Below are 23,124 nucleotides of genomic sequence, written 5' to 3'. Positions count from 1 at the left end.
AAAAAATGTTATAAAACAAATGCATAACAAACATTTAACAATTGTGTTTACTTATTCTATACATGTGTATATAACATTAAGTTACATTTTGTAAGTGTAAATATAAATATATATATGTATATATTGTGTACACAGATACACACACATATATATGTATATGTATATATTGTTGTAAATTGTACTTGGCGCCTGTTTCATTGTTGCCAAACTTAACAACATTTGAGGTTATGTATGAACAAACAAAAAACCGTTATTGAATTCCGTTTTGCGCTCCAAACATTTTCACAGTGTAAGACTAAAACATTTATTATTTATTCACCTATGCACATAACAAAAACTTTAAACTTATTTAGATTTCTTTTTTTTGGGCTTTTTCTTTTGTAATCCTTTTTTTTTTTTTTGTTTTTTTTTTTTTTGAGGCTCGAGATTGGCATAGAGAAGTAAATATTGGATGTGCTATGTAGGCTTCTTCTCTATTGTGCTATCTCCCTCTATTTCTCATTCTCGCTCTCTATTGTAGAGTATAAAACATTTAAAACATTTATGCATATATTTTTATATTGTATATATGTATGTATGTATATATAAGTAATATTCATGGTTGGTAAAACGTAAATGTTCATTTAATTAGACCAATTTAAGTATGATTACATGCATATAGTTATGTGTATACATACATACATACATGTATTACTATATATACATACGTATATATTATTATAGTATGCTAATGCTAAAATTAATTGGTAACAGTCTTTTATCACGTTTAGTTTGTAGTTTATCTCTATATGCATATACAGACACATATATAAAGACATTCATATATATGCACATATATATATATACTATAAAATTGTATAGCTAATAATTGTTTTGTGTGTGTTTGTGTGTGTGTGTGTCGGTGTGACTATAAATTTACTTTAAATTAACAAACACTTTCTTGCACTATATATTTCTTTTAACTATTTACTTTAGTGACGCCTACATACAAATTACATTTATATATATATATATATAGAAAAAAAAACACACACACACATTTATGTAAAAAAAAAAAAATATTATAGTCAAAGTTATCAATTATTAAAATAAGAACAAACAAAAAGTAAGAACAAATCTGCCGCTGGGCGAGTCCAGGACCCTTTTCTTTGCTAAAATAGGTTTTTGTTGCATGCTCACTCATTAGTTCGATTCCACTTATAGCTGTATATATCTATATATATATATATATATATATATAGCATTAAAGATCCCTATACGCATTTTCATTGTAAATAGGTTTGTGTTAGCACTTTAAAGTACATCAATTTGCCTTTGTTTTTACCCCTGCAGAGTGACTCTCTCTATCTCTCTCTCTCTCTCTATGTATAGATATATATATACGATCTATATGTGCAGCCTGTTTGCCAAACTCAGTTGAGGCTGCATTTAATTGTCTTCAAATATGTCTATATATATATATGATCAACAGAGACTCTGGCCATCTGTCCACAAGGGTATTCAAGCTTCGGTGGGCCAAAGAAAGCATTTTCTTCTAGCTAGTTTGTAACACTTGTAAGAGTTGCTTGCCTTTGCCTTTGCCTTTGCCCCGGAGTAAAGCTTCAACTCGCTTGCGCTGCTTATCACATCAGCTGAAACCCTCAATTTGTATACACACACATAAATGTATGTATGTATGTAGGTATATGTATATAGGTATATCTATATGGGTATGGCCCCGTTTAGGGTATGCCGCTGCTGGTGCTGCCCTGGCTATCGGTCTCCGTTTTGGTGGCATTCGCCTTGCTCTGCAGCTGCTCCTCGTATTCGCTCTTGATGTTCACGTAGAGTTTGCTCTGCTTCTGGTGCTCCTCCTGTTGGGGTACAAAGAACGGAGCTTAGCTAGCCGCACGCTTGATTGGGGTCAGCCACTTACCAGGATCTCATCGATGCGCTGATTGGCATGCGGCAGCTCGTATCGATTGCTCTGATCACGCAGCTGGGCAGCCACGTTCAGCTGCTGGTGCAGGTTGCGTTCGATCTGCTCCAGGGAATTGCTCAGAACGTGCTCAATCTCTGCTGGAAGCAAAAATGAGAAATGTTATGTTGTCTATATAAACTCGATGCCCATTCGTGCTCACCTGTGCTCGGCATGAAGCGCCGCTTGGCCAGCTTAATGTCCGCCTCCAGGGCATCGGCTGGGCCAGCTGCGTTCGGTGCGCCGCTGCTGCTGCGCTTGAGCGGCGCAGATGTGCCGCTGATGACCGTTTCGGGCGTGAGCGGGCCCTGGCAGTAGTCACAGTCGCCCTCGCCCAGGCAGCTGCAAGTGCAGCTGTCGAGCAGCGTCGACGTCGCGCCGGTCTTGGAGCTGGGCGACTTGGTCGCCGTTGCGGCCTGAAGGCCACGCAAATGCTTGGCCGCTGTCACATTGACCACACTGACGCTTTTCGATATGGAGGACTTGACCGACGCCGTCTCGGGCGGCACTAGCGCCAGTGGAGGGGTCTTCGAGCTGCCCACGCTATGGCCCGAACCCAGACGTGTCTGTGAGATGGAGCCGGCATCGTGGAAGCTATGCTGTGAATGTCCATGACGATGTTGATGATGGTGCTGCTGTTGCTGCTGGGAGTCTGGATAGCTCAAGGCGGCCAGGCTCGCCAGGCCGTCTTCCCCATCATCCTCGTCGACCTCGTCCCCATCATCGTTGGCATCGTCATCATCATCGTCTGCGTCCAGCTGCTCGCCGTTCTGTTCCGCTTGGCTGCTCTGCAGATTCTGTATCAGGCAGAGCACCGCCTTCTCCAGCTGCGCTGGATGCTCGGATGCGGGCACATCGACGGTCGACTGTGGAATTTGTGTATTGATGATGACCGAGAATTTCTTCTTCATCTCCTGCACACGTCGCTTGCCCTCCTCGTCGTCCAGCAGCGTGTTGACGCAGACGAACGAATGCACCTTGTTCGTCTCCTTGTCGATCTCCAGATACCCTTTGGATTGCAGATAAATGATGTTGCCGTTGCGCGTGAAGAGCCGATACGTTGACTCGCCATACGAGCTGTTGCAGTCGTACACTGAAAGAAATCGCCAATGAAATCAAAGTGCCCAGTAGAACAAACACACGCCCACTCACTCTGCCGCAGCGCCACAATCACCCAGCGAACATCGTCGTTGTGCATGAAGGTGAAGGGATTCAGATTGCGCACCTCATCCGTCATATAGCCGGCCACAATGCCGATCCTTTGATCGCAATCTATAATGCGGCCATCGATCAAATGCCGTGTGCGATACTCCAGCGTGTTCGCATCAAACAGTCGATTCACGATCTTTGGTGGCCGAATAATGCGCGCACAAGCTGTCAGCACCTGCAGAGCGAACGAAATGCATTAAACGAATATATTAATATACAATGTATAAACTATATTGTGCAGGACTTATCACTTCATTTGCTGTTATGCATTTGTTTTTCATTTTCTCTGTTCAACATTAACTAAATAGCTCAATAGAACCATTGTCCCGGCTCAACAGTTCATTTGAACTTAACGCTCGCCAACAGCTGCACAACCGCTCTCAAACAGTTGAGCCAAACGTCTCGCTCATAACCGTTTAACCGTTTAAAAAGCTGAGCCGATGGCAGCTTTTATAACCGATTTAGCTGAGTCGTTCGTGAACGATCAACGTAGCGTTCGTAGCGGTTGGATTTCTAATTAATTTATGAACAGTTGAACTTATTTATAACCGTTTGACCAACTGAGCAAAGAGCGCTCATAGAACATTGTAATTCACAGAACATTGTAGTTCAGCAGTTCATTTGAATAGCTCATTCAATCAAACAGATTATTGCTTGCTTATGCATTTGCATACTCACACATACATACATGTGTATGTACATATGTATCTAAGTATATGCACATAAATATTAGCGAATATCTGGCCACTTACAATATCGTTGCCGCTAATTGTGTGTAGCGGTATGGCATCGTCACGGCCACGCGTGCGTCTTATTAGCTGCAGGCTGGAGCTGAACGTATTGGAGCGTACGCCGCGTGGTGCCTCGTCGCTGCGCCGGAAGCAGCCGTCGATTTTGACCACCTCATAGGCGGTCGGTTCTGAGCGGGGGCCAGCGCGCGCCAAACTGCGAGAAATACAAAATAAATAGAAAGAAATATGAAATCATTAAAATGCGATCGAAATATATACATTTATGTGTCGAATATAATATTTGAATAGATTTTAAGGGTACAAAAAGTACTGCCAATTGGAGCGGCCAACTGTCTATTGGAAAAAGTGCTGCCAATCAACTATAAAAAACCCTTACCGTACACGAAAGCTGCGTCGATCATCGCGCAGCTTGCGATCTATGTAATCCTCCTCGGATTTGCTGCGCTGTCGCGGCTCGCCGTCGGCATCCGTCGGCTCCGCATGCGCATCGAAGAGATTCTCGAGCTCGGTGGGTATGAGCTGTTGCTTGAGCATTTCATGGTCCTCGGGGTGTGTTATCTGCAGTATGCTTTGGCCATACAGATCCGTCTGGCAATGTCCCAAATGCTGTTCGATGCTCGACGATATTAGCACGATCTGGCCGTGGCAGGTGAGCGTGAGAAAGAAGCTATCCAGCATGCCCATCAGTGTGTCTGTCACCTGCGGCCGCTGTTGATGCAGCGTTTTGCCAAAAACTAATTGCAAAAGCGTAAAACAAACAAAAATAATTCATAAATAATATTATTTAGATGTTTATGTTTGCTCATCACAAGCGTAACGGCTTTCACGGCAGTCTGGCAGCACTAAGCGTGCAACTTTCGTTAAGCACGAAAGAGTGGAGAATTTGAAAATGTTCAGCTCGTTAAAAGCAAAAGAGTTGCCAGACTGCACGAAACTGATATGGAAACTATGGGAAATATCAATTGAAGTAAAATATTATTTATTGACTTCATAGAGTGCGCACTTACTGTATATATGTATATATACATACATATGTATGTATGTATATTTATGCACATCTTATTATGCATATATGCATGCATGCATAGTGCACTTACCGTATTTGAGGCGAAGTCCGTGCGCTGCGAAACGTAGCACCGCCGTCTTGTCCACCCGTCGTGGTGACTCGGCCACATGGGCCACCATGGTGGAGAGCTCCTGTATGGAGCCATTCAGTTTGTCTCTTCGATTCTTTTCCGCCCGGTTGCGTGCCTCACGCCCGCTGCAACAATGAAGACAGCAGTTAAGTGCAGGGATTAGGTTGTGAATAATATACCGTTTGCAATACACTTAAATCAATAGATATGAGACGCAATAAAAAAGGGTCGACTGATTGGGCGGGTGTAGCGTGGGGTATGGGGCGCTGTTCAACAGCCAGACATAGCTAATGTAATTGTTTGTTCTGTCGTACATACATACAAACATACACTCATATAGCGCATGACACGGCAGTCTAGGCGCACACACACACACACACATACACACATACACAGATAAACGCAGACATGACTTAACGCTGCTGCAGCGGAATGTGGGAATGACAAACAGCTCAATAGCTGTCAATAATAATCAGCTGAAATGGGCCTCGCCAATGCAGCTGACGCCGCTGTCGACGTCGCCGTCGGCGTCACTGTTAACGTCAGCGAGTCAACCGTTAAGCCGAACATGGCGCGAACTTCCTTTTGCCTCATATTACGCCCACGCCGCGCTCAAGCACAGTTTCATTTGCTAAGCGATCATTTCAGCTTGCTCTCACTCTCAATTTCGCTCTGGCTTTGGCTCTCACGTGTTCGCTCTCCCACACACACACTCTCTCTCTCTCTCTTTCTTTGGCATTGCCTATTCGGCACCGGCGGCTTCCAGGCAATTTATGAGTAACTCATATGGGAATATGAGCACTTTAAGTTCGATTAGCAATGGCTGCCGTAATAGATGTTGTTGCTTCTGTTGTTGTTGTTGTTGCTATTGCCATCCCCGTCCACTGATGTAATTTATTTTAAAACGCAATTGAAAAAGAAAAAAAAAATAAGAATAATGCAAGTTCGCAATAGGCGCACAAAGCACCGAGTGCGAAATGAAAGAAGCAACTGCAATAGCAACAACAACAAACAAACAACAAGCAAAACGCAAACAACAATATCAAGCACATGCAAAATTGAAAAGGCGCAAAAACGATGTATCCAACTATGTAACGAATTTATTTACACGCACACAGACACAAGCACAAGCAAGCACTCTCTCACACTCACACACACACACGTACTTATGCCAGCTGCAGCTAAATGTCTTCAATTACCCTGCACTTTGAGCTCTAGATTCTGCTGGGTATACAGTTTTGTGTGAATATCGTAAACTAATTGTTTATTATCGTTCAAGTTTTGGAATAAATAAATACGAACATCTATAAATAAGTCAATGGGAAACGAGGCGTGGTAATTTTTAATAAGCTCGTCAGCCAATGCAAAACATAAATAAATAATGGCCTGCAGGCAGGCGATAGAGTCGAACGAATTAGATTCCCAAATGGATGATACTAATGCATTTTCATGACAGTATATGTATGTATAAACCGAGTGAAGTCTAAACAAATGATATACGATAAGCGTATTATGCAAACAAATAGTGCCTGCACTTGGGTCGCATGGCACAGGGTATCCTAGATGTACAGATAGCAAGCGTGCATATATACAATTGTACATACACAAATACATACATATATATATACATATATATGAAGATGTGCACACGCAAATGGCTGCCAAATGCAACAATGTTGCAAAATTAAACGCAAATATCAATTAACAGCTAACACTTAACGGAATACCCTAGCCAAGAGGCTTCGAAGTGTACGCCCTGTGCCAGCGCAGCGATGACAGGGTGTCTACAGAAGAGGCTGTAAGCGGTTGGGCTTCCAATATGCAAACGGCTAACGGCAGAGTTATAGAGCGGGAGAGCGTGAGCGAGAGAGCGGAAGAGTGGAGAAGGGATTGAAAGAGAGTGTGTGTGTGTGTGAGCTTGCTTGAGTGAGGTGCTGAGGGCATGGTGTTCTAAGCGTTGCCCTTGAGACGTTCACTTTGTTTTCAATGGGCCAGACCAAGTGGCCAAACGAGGAAGTGCAAGGTCTTGACGCCACTCGACGCGCCAACTTTGCGGCTGATTGTGAGTGCGGTCTGTATCAATGCTCACATAAATACACATATTTACACACACACACATATACACATACATATGCATGTAATAAGCATGTGCATAAGTATGTATGCGTAGTGCATTTGTTTATTTAACATGTTGCATTTGCAGTTACTCAACTCGCCGCTCTTACAGCCAGCGTCCCGTTACACTCTGGCGCAGCCTGTTGCTTGCACTCTCCCTCTCTCGCTCTTTCATGCCGGGCTTTATTGGACTGTTCACGTCGCCCGTCTCGGCTATTTGTTTTGAATGCGCAACAATGTAACGGCAGTGCACTGTGATAGGCGGCGCCGTCGGCGTCGACGACGCGTCGTCTCGATTACTGTACTTGCCATGCATTTAGCTCGCTCGCTCACTCACTCACACACACACACACTAGCTTGCTAGCTCGCTCGCTCACGCTTCCTCTCTGTTTCTCACTCTTGCACATTATCGTAGCCGTGACCTTGGCGCCGTGCAGAAACAAACTGAAAATGCAATCGAACGGATTTCTTGATGCCGAATGCAAATATCGACTGCTTAATACCCTGTAATGCTCAATTGCCAATGTGTGGAGAGTTTATAAGATAGATGATGATAATATATTGAGTATTTAGTATAGTATTATTGTATTACCATAGACTTCTTCTATATTTCATGTTTAACTTTTCAAGATCGTTTTTCAGTTGATCGTTTTCAGTCATGCATGCCCTTCAGTGCATACTCCTGTCTAGTTACAGGGTAGCTATACAAATATTGACAGAAATAGATTGTTTTAATGCGTAACATAGTGAAGTGGCTATCGTTCCGTTACTCAGTTATTGCAGTTATATTTTAAAAAACAAAACTTATAAATCGCTATTAGTAATTTACAATCGCCAACGATTAAGTGTTGTATCTATCATACATATCATACATACATATGTATGTATGTATTGGTATAGGTACTCTTATCTCTCGCTTTTTATGCGCTTGTTTTCCATTTGCTCGTAGCGTATACGTAATATTGTTAAATATCCCAATTACTTGGAATAGTCATCGGTTAAGCGGTTCAAATTGCGTGGAAAACCATTTACAGCAGCTTGTGAAATCGCCAATGAAAATTTATGAGTATTCAATACACACACACACACACACACACATTGCGGCTTGCCAATCCATATATAATATGTTCCGGAGAATTGGCAACTGCCGGAAATTGAATTCAACATTTTTTCTTTCTACCCAGTCAATGATTTGTTTGGTTTTTTTTAAATGAAAATTTTTAGGTTTTCATTGGCGAGTCGCATGAAAAGGAAGCTTTATGAATGTGGCAATGAATGTAGCGCCAGTAAGAACTAGGAAGAAACATTTTGAAATGTTGCAGAATGGCCAAGTTGAGCACCAAGTGGAAAGGTTTAAATAGTATTTAAATTGATGAGCTATACAACTATAATAAAGCAACATAATATTTGGAGATCTTTAGCTTGAAGATATTTAAGATTTGATGAATCTTAACTTAAGATATCTTAAGATTTTAGGCATAAAAATGTTGTGATCCACAACAATCCACCCACATTTCCCTCCTCTAATACATGTTTAAAGAGGGATAAATGCATGATGTCAATAAACCACTAAAATATTATTAGGTCCACCGGCTTTTCGCATGCGAATTGTGCATGAACTAAAAGCCATTTACTTATGGAGTTAGCTATAAATTTTGATTTAGCTTGACGAAATCGAGCGAATCCAGTTTGAAAGCAAACTCATCAATTGGCCGCCCAATCGGTCAAACAATCAGTCAATCAATCAATTAGCCAGTCAGTTAGCACAGCTAATCCGTTCATATGAATAAAACTGCCAATATTGAATTATTTATGGAACGATTATTACGTATACGTAAGCGTATACGTAATATTGTTGTCATTTTACATGCAGCTAATAATTATTAGTATTTAACTAGCATTTAGTGAGAGCATTTAAGGTATCTATCATAGAAATAGATAACATACAGACGTATGTGTACGTGTGTAGCTCTCTATATGGAATAATCATACCTGTTCTCAAAGTGAAAGGAGTCGATTAGCTGCGTGGCAAATGGGGAATATCAAAGAAACGCAGTTAAAACTGGAAATTTTTAATCTGCATTTGTATAGCCAAGCCAAGACGCCCCTTGCGGGCGTGGCAAATCATAAAAATAAAAATAAAACTATATTGTATATGAGGAAGTTGTGGTAGAAACAGGGAAACGCTTTGCCTCCTTTATTGATTAAGCAAAACATGTTATTTACCACTGGGCGAGGTGGAAAATCATAAAAAAAAAAAAAAACCTATAAATTTCCCGAACTTTACAGCTTGAGCTAAACAAGCTGGGAGTCAAGTTGGTATAGACTAACTCGAGAGATTTACGAGAAATAATTCAGAACTGAGCGAGTATTAAGCAGTCGCTAATTCTTACTTAATTTTGTTTTCTTTTTGTTTTTGTTTTTATTTTTTTTTTTTGTTGTCAGCAAATAAGGAAATCAATTTTTTTATTTAGTATAGCGTATTTTTCTTTCTCTCTCTCTCTCTCTCTCTCTCTCTATCTCTCTCTCTCTCGCTGTTTGTTTACGTTGCTGCCAATCAAGTTACCTCTCGCTGCTGACTCTTTTGTTTTTGTTATTGTTGGCCCATTCAGTTGATGGCCCGTGGTCAGCGGCGCTTGTGGGTGTGAGCCGATGCACGCGTGCCATAAATTTCATAAGACTTAAAGATAACAACAGCAGCAACAACAACAACAACAACAAATGCAACGCATGAGTGCAGTAAGAGTCCATTCGCAGAGCTTGTTAGCAGCAGCAAATGGGCGAGTGGGCATGGCCAAGATGTTGTTTATTTTTCTATTTCAATTCATTTACTGGCCGTCATCACCGTCTCTGCTTCTTGATCATCTCCGTCATGGCCTCAGCCTCAATGACCCACTGGGCAAATTGTTGTCTCTGCCGCTTGCAGTGTGTGACGAAAATAAATGTGAAAATTGTCGAGAAAAACAAACAATTTTTCGATAAAAATATACAAAATAAGCGCCACAGGATGAATTATCAAAGGACCGCGAGTGGCACTGGGCCATGGGGGCTGGGGCTTTGATGGACTGTGGGTTTTGGCCATGGCCGTTTGGCGTTTGCCAGCAATCGGGTCCAATCAGAGCCAACAGACGCACAGCGGGTCAGCAGCTCAACAAATGTGGCCAAATTGGCTGCACGGGTCATAAAGAGCTGAACAGCGTGCGTTGGCGCATGATTTGCTTGCTGCGAAGCCAGCTGGCGGGAGGGGGGGCGGGGGGCGTGGCGCGTCGACTGCCAGTTGTTTCCGCTGTTTGTGGGTTAAGAAAATTGGCCAAGGAAATGGCAGTGAGTGTGTGAGTGAGTGTGCACGAATGCAAGAAAAATAGATTTTTATCAGCAATCAAGTAGGTAAAGCACACACACATATATATACATATACATATATACATATATATGTATGTATGTATCTGTATAAACAGACTGCAAATGGAATTTGGATTTGAAATGGCTTTTATAACTGTTTGAAATCACAATAAGCAGTCAAATGAAAGGATTTTCTCACAAATAATCGGATGTGTAGTCTGAGACCGATAAATCGATAACTATGCTCTACAGCTAGCAGCGTTGAGAAACTAAATAACAAGTTGCTGAAAGCACAATGAATTTTAACTCTACTGACACCAGAAAGGATAAATCTATACTTTTGAGCCATCGATAAATATCGAATTACAACAAAAGGGGCTAAAAAGTCCACACATGTAAAAGATTCATATTTCGACTCATCTTTCAAAGCAATATAGACACAAAATGGATAAGAATATTGCCAGTCAACGCAAATCGAATCATCGATAAATATCGACAGCCCATTATGCAGGACATATTTAAGCAAGAATGACAAAAACAATTGGGATGACATTTAAGAAACACATTCCAAATTGGAATGTGCTAAAAACAAATTTATCGATAATTATCGATTGTAGATCAAGTGAGAAATATCGTACATGGTACACTTACCTATTTGAAAGATGAAACATTTCCATCATCGTGTCGTGCGTGTGCGGGTGGTGCGCATGCTGGTGATGCGGATGCGGAAGTGCGTGCGGATGCGGATGCGGATGCTGATGCTGATGCGGATGTGGAAGCGGATGCGGATGCGGATGATGCAGCGGCGCATGCGGATGATGATGGCCATGTGGCAACATGCCATGTGCTACGGCCGCCGCATACGCAGCCGCACTCGGCGGCACACCACAGCCCGCATACCGTCCGTAGGCGTGGCCAGCGCCGGAATTGCCATACGATGCATTCGGATACCACATGTTCGGGTACATATTGGTCGAGGATGAGCTCGGCGATGGCGGCGGCGGCAACGCCAGCGTCTGGGAATGTCCATAGGCGGCATGCTGACGCCCGCTGCTGCTGCTGCTGCTGCTGCTATTGTTGTTGTTGTTGTTGTTGGTACCAGCGCCGCCACCGCCGCCGCCGCCGCCGCCACCCGGACCCGGTCCAGTGCCCGACGATGGATAACTGTACTGGAAGCTGGTATTGGAGGGAGGCCGCAGCATGATGTCACTATTCGATGGCGTCGGCGATTGATAGTAGCTATTGGCAGCGCTGCCGCTGGCCGCATAGTCCGAGTCCGTATAGCTATCATCCAGATCCAAATCCTCGGTCAGCTGGGTCTCGGGTGAGGCTGCCTCCTCAGCGGGCGACCAGGCGGACGCATATCCTCCCAGCTGCTGCTGCTGCTGCTGCTGCTGCTGCTGCTGTGGATCAGCCTCTGGCTGCTGCTGCGGCGGCTGCTGCTGTTGCTGCTGCGGATCGTCAAAGTAGGGAATGTCTGTTTTGAGATCTTCAACGTCCGCCTGGGCCGCCTGATCGCCGCTGGAATGCTCCGAGGTCGACCTGGACGCCGCTTTCGCTGGACGCTTTAGGTACGCATCGAGGGCGCTCATTTTGATGACCGGGGCGCTGCAGGTGAGAGAGAAGCATAGATAAACATATCTAGATCAGTTCAGATTGAGATAACGAGAGAGAGAGAGAGGGAGATAGCTGTGGGGCGTGAAAGAGAGGTCAAGGGCAGCGCACTATGGATTGGTCAATAATAATTTGATATAACAGGTTGTTAAGTTTTTAATCTATTGCTCATGTTCGACAGCGATTTAATTAATGATACCCTGTAACAGGCCTACCTAGAGTGCTTGATCAGCTCTACAAAGATCATGGACAAATTTATGTGTTTCCTATAAATATGGTCTGTTATTTTATAAATATAAATATCATATTGTCTAGAGTTTAGCAAATATCTTGCATAGAGTTGCCAGACTTTCATATGCTCAATGTCGACATCTTTTCATAATCAGAGTGTGGGATTCTAGCCGAGGAATTTCTATGTTTTTCTATTCAGTCTAATCACAGAGTTGCCAGACTGTCACATTATCAACACTTTGACACTCTGGCAGCCTTCGTTCAGCTTCAACTGACGCCCAGTAAGCCTCGAACGGAAAATGCTTATTAGAGTGTTGCCACACTTTCGCCATTTTTGAAGTTAGTTAAAACAGAGCTGCCATACTTTGAAAACTAACAGCAATCTGGCAACATTCAAGCAATTGAAATGATTTCATGTTAGTTTTGATGATCGATTTCATTTCCATAGTGCATGTGCATACCCCATGTGGCAGCGTGCTGCTACAGGGTATCTGAGCGACATCAACGCATAGTTTTGCCTTATCGAAAACAATTTAATTTTGTTGTTTCATAATTTATTTGATTGCTCTTGTTGCGTGTCATGTAGTAAATAAATTCATATTTTCTATTATTTTCCATAGACAAATATTATTATTTTTTTGGGATGTTTGTTTTTTAAATATACATACATATATACATAAGTATATATGTAAATATTTTTTTTTATTATTTTCGTTTGTCGGGTTTCTTTGTAAATCTATTTTTGTGCAAGGTTTTGGATTCGAAATAGATTTAAGAGCAGGCATATCAATAACCTAGGGTATAGCTGACTAAGAGATGCAGTTGACAGTGCTGAAATTTCAGATAGACATATATAGTTTTTATTATTTTATATTATTATTATTAATTTTTTTTTTCATATATTTGAAAAATTCAATTTACTATTTATTGTTTTACTTAAAAAAAAATACTTTTACTGGGTATCTGCTTATCGATCAATTTCATTATTAGCTCATTAGCCCATAATGCTAAGACTCGTAAAATGCTAAGAGCGATAAACAGAAGGCTTTATGTGTCATAGACATATTTCTGAAATATATATCCGTATACCTAAATATATATAATAGATATTGTATAGATATATACATATGTATATATAAGTATATGTAAGATTTATAGTATATTAGCAAGTGCTGCCTATAAATAATGAGCATACCACAAAACACACACAAGATATACATACATAAAACATATATATGTATGTTATATATATCCATATGATATCTTTGAACTATTTAGTTATTTATATATTTACTTTTCTATTCGATTGCCTTTGGTGTTGTTGTTGTTGCTGTTAGTTTTTCGTTTGACAATTGAGCAAGCTCTACGGAAATTCCCGGCCAAAAAAAGAATTTTATTGACGGATTACTAAGCGGATCGTGTATCATTTTTATATATGTATGTACATATGTATGTGTGTATATTTTTAAGGGGTATGACTAGTCGGTTGAGAGGGGCAAGGTCAATCAACCCGAGTGGAAAAATATATTTAAAAACAAGGTTTGTTTTTGTTTTTATTTTTATTTTTATTTTTTTTTGTTTTTTTCACTATTATTGACAATAAAAATAAGGGAAATAAAACACAAATAAAAACATTCTGTTTATAAATTTTCTTTCTCCTTCTCTCATCTCTCATAAATTCGATTTTGTTTTAATTTTTATACCATTCTTCACATTTCTTTGTATAGATTATAAGTTCTTTAGGCATGTATATATATATTATACCTTCCTCATATACATTCCTCACATATATATTATAATATTCCTTTATTTAATTTGAGCTTTCGAATTGCAATTAACTATGATTCCCAAAAGGTTTATAATTGTCATTTCAATAATAGTGTTGAAAAATACTTCTAAATTATATATCTTAAAAAAAAAAACATTTAATGGCAATGACATTTGATAATACCTTGGCAAGTAAGCGGTTCAGTCAGTGCTGCCAGATAACAGTGCAAAATATTTGTTTAGATTTGATCCATATATAGAACTACTTAGTACACAAACATGAAATATGCACATACACATTTACAGATATCCCTAACTAACAAGCGACAAAAAAGTATGCTTTACTTTATTTACAACTGTTGTAAGAACTAAAAGAAAAGACAAACACAAAATCGCGCTTCTGTCGAGGACTCTTTGCTAATTCAATTGTCAGATGCAAAAATGATTGCGAGCGAAAGAGAGAATGAAAGAGGGGGAGTTGAAGATCGAGCGGGTCGCAACGCGTGTGTCAGACTGAATACGAATGCGGGTCAATTGCCTTGAGCTGTTAGCTGCCCCTGCCATTGTCTCTATCGCTGTCTCGCTCTCTCTCTCTCTCTTCTACACATGTAAAGTTCGCAAATTGTGTCCATCATCAATCAGCAAGAAGTCTGCTTCGCATACTTATTTAAGCTGTGAGAGCTTTTACTTCATTTGCATTGTAATTATCCATATGTATATGATACATGTGTATATATGTGTGTGTGTGAGAGACAATTATAATCTTTATACGCGTGAACGCAGACGTTTTGATAAGCTTCAGACGCTGCCGTGTTATTTATTTATTTTATTTTATTTTCATTTTATTTATTTTAATTTTTTTTTTTTTTGGCAACTCACACTCTATATTTATCGCATTCGCTCTCTCTCTCTCTATCTTTCTCTGGGAGATAAGTAAGTGTAACCATAACGATCCCAAAAAACAGACGCCCACCAGGTGCTATTGTTGTTGTTTGTTGTTAGAGGCTTAAGCCAGAGCAGACGTTGCCAGACTGACAGCAGCTTTACACTCACGCACAATGCGTGCAGCAGGCGGGCGGCGTGAGGGGAGATGCGCCGGCACCGACCATGAGTGAGCAGGCCAGCAGCAGGTTGTGTGTGTGCTGTGTGCGAGAGAGTGAGTGAAAGGCAGCCGCCCGAAAATATTTAATATTTATGTAGGTTAGGAGTCGCACCAACAATGACAGCCAGCAACAAGGGCAACCCCAACAATGCTTGACACATGCACACTCAACCAAACACACACACACACACACACATACACACAGGTACGTACGAAAGAAATGCCAAATTGCAATCGCAGACAAGCGACTGCACAATACTCTCCTATCTGCGACGTGAAAAACTATGAATAACAAACGACAGAAATTTCGGAAATTAATTACTATTATTACTATCGATATTGACATACTAATTGTATGTTAGATAACAAATATTATTCTAATTAACATTCAATTAATGTACTCAGCTTTATCATCGACCCTTGGCAAAACGTTAGCTAGTTTATATATAGCCTACTTTTCGCATTGTGAGTAGTGTACAAAAATCAATTTCACTTACATGTTTTGTGCTGTTTCTTATTTTTCTGCATGAAGTCCGCGTCGACTGTTTGCTATTGTTACTGTTTTTTTTTTTTTTTTCTCTTCTAATTCTTCTTCTGTGTTCTTGCTTTTTGCTGCGGCTATGGCTGTGGCTGCTGCTGTTAAGCTTTGGCTTTGGCGCTCGCCGCGACGCACTCACACTTTGCGTGTTCCTTTTCTTCCTTCTTTTGCTTGGTTTGCGTGTTTGTTGCGCACACCGCAAATTTGTTTATTTCCTTTTTACCTTTTGCACTGGCTGTTGCCGTTATTGTTGTTGGTGTTTCTTTTCTTGTTGACTGCGCGGTTGCTTTTTAATTTGTAACGGTTTTCATGTGCTTGAGCTGAGTTTTTTTTTTGCGTTGCTTGTTTTATTTTGTTTGGTCTGTTTGTACTTGATTTCTTTTGGTGGCTTGTTCTTGGTTCTTGTTACGTATGTATGTACGTACATATATATACATATATTTATATATATGTATATAAACAATTATATAGATATTTTATATGAATGTGCTTTCAATGTGTACATATAAAAAATATGTAAACTTGTAAGTTATGCTTTGCTGTTTTGTTTTTCTTTTTTCTTTTTTTTGTATACTTATTTTTCACATAGAAATGCATGCAGTTCTTTTTGTTGTTGTTTTTTAACTTTGTGTATACATACTTTTTCTTTATTTTTTTTATTTTTAGTATTTAAAATAATTTTTTGGTATTTATTTGGTTGGTTTTGTTGTTGTTTTTATAAATTGTATTTTGTTGCTGCAGCTGCTGCTATTTTCGTTATGTTGGAGGTTTTGCATTTGTTGTAGTATTTAAAATAAAAATTTATTTTCCTTTTTTATATGTATAATGTTTTTTTGTTTTGTTAATATTTGTACAGCCGTTGCGATGCGGAGGTAATTGTTGTTGTTGTTGCTTTGTCGCACTGTTTTCTGCAAGTGTACAAATAGCCTTGTTGTTGTTTCTGCTGTTGCTCCTGTTACATTAGCTCATTGTGAACTCTAAGCAAACACATAAAAAAAAGAAAGAAAAAACTTGTTTATTTAAACTATGTTTTTGCTTAAGCAAAAAAATGAAACATACACAAAATTCACATAAAAAAATTCGCGCACTTTGCGCTCGGCTTGAGCTGTTGTTGTTTGTCTTGCTTAGCTTTGTCTGAAAGCATTTAAATAGATTTTTAATTTATTTTAAATTACACTTATGTTTTTTTCGTTTTTAACTATTTTTTTTATGACTTTATTTAAATTTTGGGTCGCATTTGATTTTGTTTTCGCGTTTTGTTGTTGTTGTTGCTAATTAAAAAAAAATATTTAAACATATAGCTAATCATTTTGTTTTTGTTTCTTTGTTTCTGCCTGTGTGTTGTCACCTGTTGCTGTTGTTCTTATTGTTGTTGCTGCTGTTTCAAGTAACAACAACACATAAACAAAAATTAAGAGCTTTAGTCAAATGGAAACCGGTCGAAGCTGCGTCTTCGCTTGTTCATTTAGCACGAAAGCTTGAAAACTGCCCTAGAGAGGGAGAGAGCGGATGGGTGGGTGGTTGGTCGGCCGGTCGGTCGTTTGGTCGGTCGTTTGGTCGGTCGGACTGAGCGAGCGTATAAGATAGACTGCAAATGGGAATGGAGCATGAGGATGGAAGAGAGCGGACGCGTTCTGTCTCAAAGCTTTCGACTTCGAGTTTGACTTCGAAATTTATGGACTTAAGCAGACATTTTTAGAAAGCACATGCATTCCCATGTGTGTGTGTGTGTGTGTGTGTGTATGTGTACGTGCTCGAGTATGCCGCTCAAATCAAGTAAGCAAAATATAAGAGCATAAAACATGAATTGCTACAGTGCGTGTGTCTTGTTGCTCATTCTTGTTGCTGTTGTTCGCACACCCCAAAAGAAGGCGAAGACGACAAAAAGCTCACACGCACACCCAGACCTAGGCTCACGCACAACAGGGACATGAAATATAGATGTCTACGCAAGCCAGGGGGTGGGCGCTTGGGCTGGATAAACAACTAAGACTGTGGAACTGCGGACAAATTTCTAGTACACATTGCAAAATAAACACGCAAAAGAAAATTAATGAGCAACAGCGGTAGTAGTAGTAGCAACAGCAGCAAAGGAACCAGCAGCGGCGGCGGCAGCGGTGGCAGCGCCGACAGTCACAGTGACAGTGACACTGGCCTGGGTCAATCACCTGGGTCGCAGTCGCAGTTACGAGCAATAATAGCAACAGCAATAATAACAACGTCAAACTTAAACATTTTGTTGTTACGTGCGCTCTCCCACTCTTCCTGCTCTTCGCCCTCGCTCTCTCATCTGACTGACTGACTGCCTGCCTGCCTGGTTGGCTGCTCACTTTATTTGCATTGCGCCAGCACGAACAGAACAAAAACAAAAGCCTTCAAAACTGGCGAGCAAAAGGCACAGCAATTGCTAGACGGAGACGCAGATTATCAAAAAGAACAGCAACAATAACAGCAACAATAACAGCAGCAATAACAGCAGCAACAACAGCAGCAACAACATTAGCGCAAATCGCCGCGAGCGCAAAACAATAAATAAATTATATAATACGCTGGCTTGTTCTCGTTTATTCTCGCCGTTTGTCAGTGCGCCCAATACGGTGTTCACAGGCCCATTCTCTTTGCCCGTCCTCTGTCCCCCTCTCTGCCTCTCTCTCGCTCTCTCTGTCTCTCTCTCTCTCACTTTGGCATTGCCTCTCGCCGCTACGAGCCCGTACACTCCTTTGCGCGACGTTTGTTTACTTCTGTTTTCGTTCTAACGGTAAAGCAGTTAATTACAGAGCGCATTCAAAACTGAGCGAATTACGTATACGCCAACAGCAATAACAACAATACACATACGCACGCAAAACTATGTATGCATGGTTATGTGTGCGTATGTAGATATGTATGTACGTGTATGTATGTGTGACGACTAGTTTATAAATAGAGCTAAAGATGTGACAATTTTTTCAGGGCGCATGATTGAATACCCAAGTATAACTGATAAATCACGCAGCTGTGAATTTGGATAGCTTTGCTGCTTCTCATCACATACCACACACCCACACCCATGCCCACTCACACAGACAGACACACACGCACAGGCACACATTCAGGGTAAAGGACAATGTGCCAGCAACGTCCTTCGAAAAATCGTTTAGAAAATTGCGCGCCGTTTTTGCTGTTCTTTTATTATTATTATTTATTTACTTTTCTTTCTTTATTTATTTATTTTTTTTGGTTGGCTCTAGTGCTGCCTCTGTCGCTCACGCTCTTTAACTTGTATGAGCTCTCTGCTGCCGCCGCTGCTGCTGCTGCTGCTGCGACTGCCTCGACCTGGCCTAACCACTAACTGTAGCGACGACAGCGATGCCAACGGCAACATCAGGTGGTAGCCGCCGCTGCTGGCAATTCGCCGCCGTCGTCGTCGCCGTCGCCGTCACCGTCACCGTTTCTAAACCAAAAATAGCTTTGCACTCGCACTCGCGCCACATAGAGAGCAAGAGAGTGAGATATAGAAACACGTATGTATATATCTACATACGTACATACATACATTGGTATGTGTATATATGTATGTGAGTGGCTGTTATTACTCTATTTAGCACGTTCTATTACTATTCTAGTTGTTGCTGCTACTGCAGCTACTGCATAATATTGTTTTCGTTTATTAATTGTTTACATATCTCTTGCTAGCACTTTGCCGTGCAGCTCACACTGCGTATGCGTAATCTGTGCAGCAAAATTTAAGCGAACACTTGTTGTTGCCGTTCTCTCTCTCTCTCTCTCTTTCTCTGCTGTTGTTGACTTGTAGATCAGATTGCGAAAGCTCAGTTCGTTTGAGTGATGCTGATAGCGATAATAACAGTGATGCAAACACTGCCAGCTGAGAGCACATTTCAGAGAGCAGCAGCAGAAAGCGAGAGAGAGAGAGAGTGAGAGAGTGAGTGTGTGAGCGTGCCGATGAGCGCATTTTGACTGAGCTTGCAGTTAAGCGCAACTCACTGCGCTTATCTGCATTTACATTTACAGACGGCCTGCTCTGCTTGGCTCTGCTCTGCTTGGTAAGTGTTTTGAGGAGGTAAGAAATTTTGTATTGTGCTTTTAGCAGCGCTAATAACCGCAGCAGCAGCTGCTGCCAGTGCGCTGGTATTGGTTAGCACTTGCTGTATGCGTGTACAAGCTTCGCCTCTTTCGCTCTCCTCTCTGTTTTGTATGCGAGACGCAAGGCGACGGTGACGACGGAGACAACGACGCGTCGCAGCTGCAGCGGCGGCGACGTTGGCGGCGGCAGATGCGACGTCAGCAATAATTTTGTCGTGCTCGAGGAGACAACAAATAATTTTATAAAAATTCATGTGTGTCTCTGTATTTGTATATACATATATATATGTGTGTGTGTGTGCGTGTGTGGATATGTATGTGTGTTGAATATTTTGCAACAAATTCCCAAAGTTAATTATTATGAAAATTAATAACTTTTTAAGCGTGCGCGTAGCGTCGCAGTCGCCGCTGGCTTGAAAGCTGCCGTAGCCGATACTTTGACGTGCGTTCGAATCAAAGATGTTTAGGAAGAAGAAGAAGCTAAGCAGAAAGCACCATTCAAAAAAAAAAAAAACAAGAAACCAAAACTAACAACAACAACGGCGAATCGAACGAAAATGAAATAAAATAAGAAATATACGAGCAACACACACAAACACACACGCACATACACACAAACATACGCATAGCTACGAAAACGAAAAAATAAAAACCTTGAAAACAACAAAAACAACAACAAATATAATAAAAACCGAAAAACTTTATTAGACTTTTAATGAGTGCGTTTTGTTCGTTATTTTTTTTTTTTTTTTTGTGTTGTTGCTGTTATTGTTGTAGTGCTGATGTTGCTGCTGTTGTTGTTGGTACTATTGCTTGCTGTTTATTGTTTTTAATCTCTTGTTTCTTTGCTGTGTTGTTCTATCGCTTTGATATTTTGATTGATTTGGCGGCACAAACAAATAAATAAATATATACAAAATATTTACAAAAAATCTATATATACATTTATATATGTATAAATGTATATGCATATGTATGTATGTACATATATAGAAAAATATATGTACAAATGCATAGATTGTTAGCAAAATTAAAAGCAATTCGAAAATACGAGACGAAAGCAAATAAACCATAGAAAAACAAAAACAAAAAAAGAAACTGGAAATTCATTAATATGTTAATTTTTGGCTTGTCTGTGCCATACAAAAATTAACAACCACATACACACGCACAGACGCACATGGGCACGTACAAGCCACATATACAAATACACACATAAACATATATTTATATGTGTATGTATTTGTATTAATGTGTGCAAGTGTTTGTTGTTATTGTTTATTTTCCTATGCTATATGATGGAACAGAACGAACATTTGTTGCAGCCTCTCTCGGAAATCAGTTTGACTGCCGCTAGATGGCGCAATTCGCAGCTGATTATCACACCCACCTCGCCCACCTCGCCTCCGCCCAGCACATACACACAGGTGCACACAGTAGGAACATAAAAACAAACATGAATTTTGGATCTTTACTCGAGAATACGTTGCACTTCATTAAGTTTGATACCGTTTTGCGAATCCAATTATGATTTCGGATTTCGTTTTCAATTCCGATGCCAAAGCAACACACAAAAAAATAAGGAAAAATAATAAAGTGACGGCGACAACAACGACGACGACGACGACGACAACGGCTACGACGGCTACGACGGCTACAAAGACAACTACGACGACGACGACGACGAACGGAACGCAGAAAAAACAGAAAACTGAAACACAACAATTGAAGCTGAAGCTGAAGCGAAGCCAGCAGCTATCGAACAAGCGAGCGAGCGAGCTAGCGAGCGGGTAAACGAGCGACGAGCGACGAGCGAGCGAGCGTACGTTCGACGTCCGAACAAACCGCTACAGAAACAGAAATTAATTATATTGAAATCACAAACTAAACTAATCAGCAAAAGCAGCCCAAGCAGCTAGGCCGCTGCCGCGAGCGAGCTTCAGCAGATGGGGAGAGAGAGCGAAGGAGAGCGACCGAGAGAGACAGTGTGGAGGGAGAGCGAGCCGAACGAACGTCAAGCAATGCAAAGCACTTTGCAGAGAGCGCAAAGTGGGCGCCAAACAACGTGAGAGTGATAGCGCGAGTGCAAGAGAGACGGGGCGAGAATGAGAGAAATTAACGTTATATTAAGCCTTGCCTTAAAGGATAACAACGACAAAAACAACAACAACAAATAACACGCACATAAACACACGCACACGACAAGGCTTCCGTTTTGAAGCTAATTTCAGGATCATTTGGTGTTTTAGTTTGCTTTTCCAGTTATTGTTTCTGTTTTATTTTTTATTTATTTTTTTGTTTTTTTTTGTATAACAACAACTACGCCGCGACGAAGTGGGAGAGCGCTGCGGCGGCGGAGGTGAGCTTTTGCGACGGCTATGGCGACGGCGACGACGACGGCGAAGCTCGAAGCCGCTGCCCGCACACTTACACAACAGGCTAGGCGGGACGTGCAGCGAACACGCACACACACACACACACACATGCATGTATATGCACTGAATATTTTTAGAGACATACATGTATTGAGAGCATTAGCTGCATCAGGTGCCCGGCCGGAGATGTGTCTCTACCTGCGGTTTAATTTTAATGCGTCGCCGTTACTTCGCGCGGCTGCTAAACAGTAACAAAAAAAAAAGAAGCAATTGAACTAACTGCGCGGCGAGCATCTGCGACGGCAACGTCTTTGGACTTGGACTGCTGTCGAGCGACTAGCGACGACTGTCGATTGACTCGACAGGCGACAACAGCGAGCCAATTGGCATTGGCATTGGCGGCGCATTACTCCAAGCCCAGACTTTTGGGCCAGGATATCATACATACAGCTGAGACAATTTGGTTAAGAGCCCACACACACACACGCGCGCGCGAAGCTTTCGGCAATACTTTTGTTTTTGTTTGGTTTGTTTCATTTGTTTTGAGCGCAAGCTTTAAGAGCTTTGCCTGCATGTCGTATACGCAATATTTTTGAATGTTGCTCTCGCCGCCGCCGCGCGCACTCTTATACTCAAATGCGTCGAGGGGTGGGTAAGCATTCGAATGTTGCTGCAGCTGCTGGCGCTTAAATTTGAAAATTATATCATGCACTTTAGCTAATGATTTTTTGTGGCTACTGAACTGCTGAGTAAATTTTATTTTAGGGCTGGAAAGCTCAAAGTTCTCAAAAGGGCATTTAAACGAAAATGATCAAAATCTCTCAGATCGAGCATATGTAATTTAAAATTGATTGCTAGTCAAATTTATAAGTACAGATTAGAAGTGTGCTTAACAAATATATT

At 41.1% G+C, this 23,124-nt stretch overlaps 1 protein-coding gene across 9 annotated transcripts; it reads right to left on the bottom strand.

Annotated features, from left to right (window-relative positions):
- Positions 1–135: 135 nt before the first annotated feature.
- On the bottom strand, positions 136–22,626 carry gce (germ cell-expressed bHLH-PAS). 9 transcript variants are annotated; one of them, XM_089263441.1, is made up of 10 exons: positions 22,502–22,626; positions 15,723–16,740; positions 11,163–12,119; positions 5,016–5,179; positions 4,295–4,652; positions 3,919–4,111; positions 3,110–3,341; positions 2,121–3,050; positions 1,916–2,058; positions 136–1,853 (listed from the first exon to the last, which is right to left on the bottom strand). In XM_089263441.1, exons 3-10 carry the CDS (start codon positions 12,101–12,103, stop codon positions 1,722–1,724), a joined length of 3,093 nt encoding a protein of 1,030 aa, XP_089119567.1. In that variant the 5' UTR covers positions 12,104–12,119; positions 15,723–16,740; positions 22,502–22,626; the 3' UTR covers positions 136–1,721. The 9 variants fall into 9 exon arrangements, with proteins under 9 accessions (XP_089119567.1, XP_089119564.1, XP_089119565.1 ...); XM_089263438.1 differs by having other exon boundaries at positions 22,367–22,579; XM_089263439.1 differs by having other exon boundaries at positions 22,420–22,578.
- Between the last annotated feature and the right edge of the window lie 498 nt (positions 22,627–23,124).

This window comes from Drosophila navojoa, chromosome X (assembly GCF_054131105.1).
Source record: "Drosophila navojoa isolate 15081-1374.11 chromosome X, UAZ_NAV_1.0, whole genome shotgun sequence".
Classification (NCBI taxonomy): Eukaryota; Metazoa; Arthropoda; class Insecta; order Diptera; family Drosophilidae; genus Drosophila; species Drosophila navojoa.
This window is presented reverse-complemented; position numbering and strand designations above follow the sequence as displayed.

Excerpts from the sequence above, each read along its gene's own strand:
- gce (XM_089263441.1), bottom strand. The coding sequence starts at position 12,103 with ATGAGCGCCCTCGATGCGTACCTAAAGCGTCCAGCGAAAGCGGCGTCC. Across the intron at positions 3,342-3,918 it reads CAATTAGCGGCAACGATATT|GTGCTGACAGCTTGTGCGCG; the intron begins GTAAGTGGCCAG and ends TTCGCTCTGCAG. Across the intron at positions 3,051-3,109 it reads GATTGTGGCGCTGCGGCAGA|TGTACGACTGCAACAGCTCG; the intron begins GTGAGTGGGCGT and ends GATTTCTTTCAG.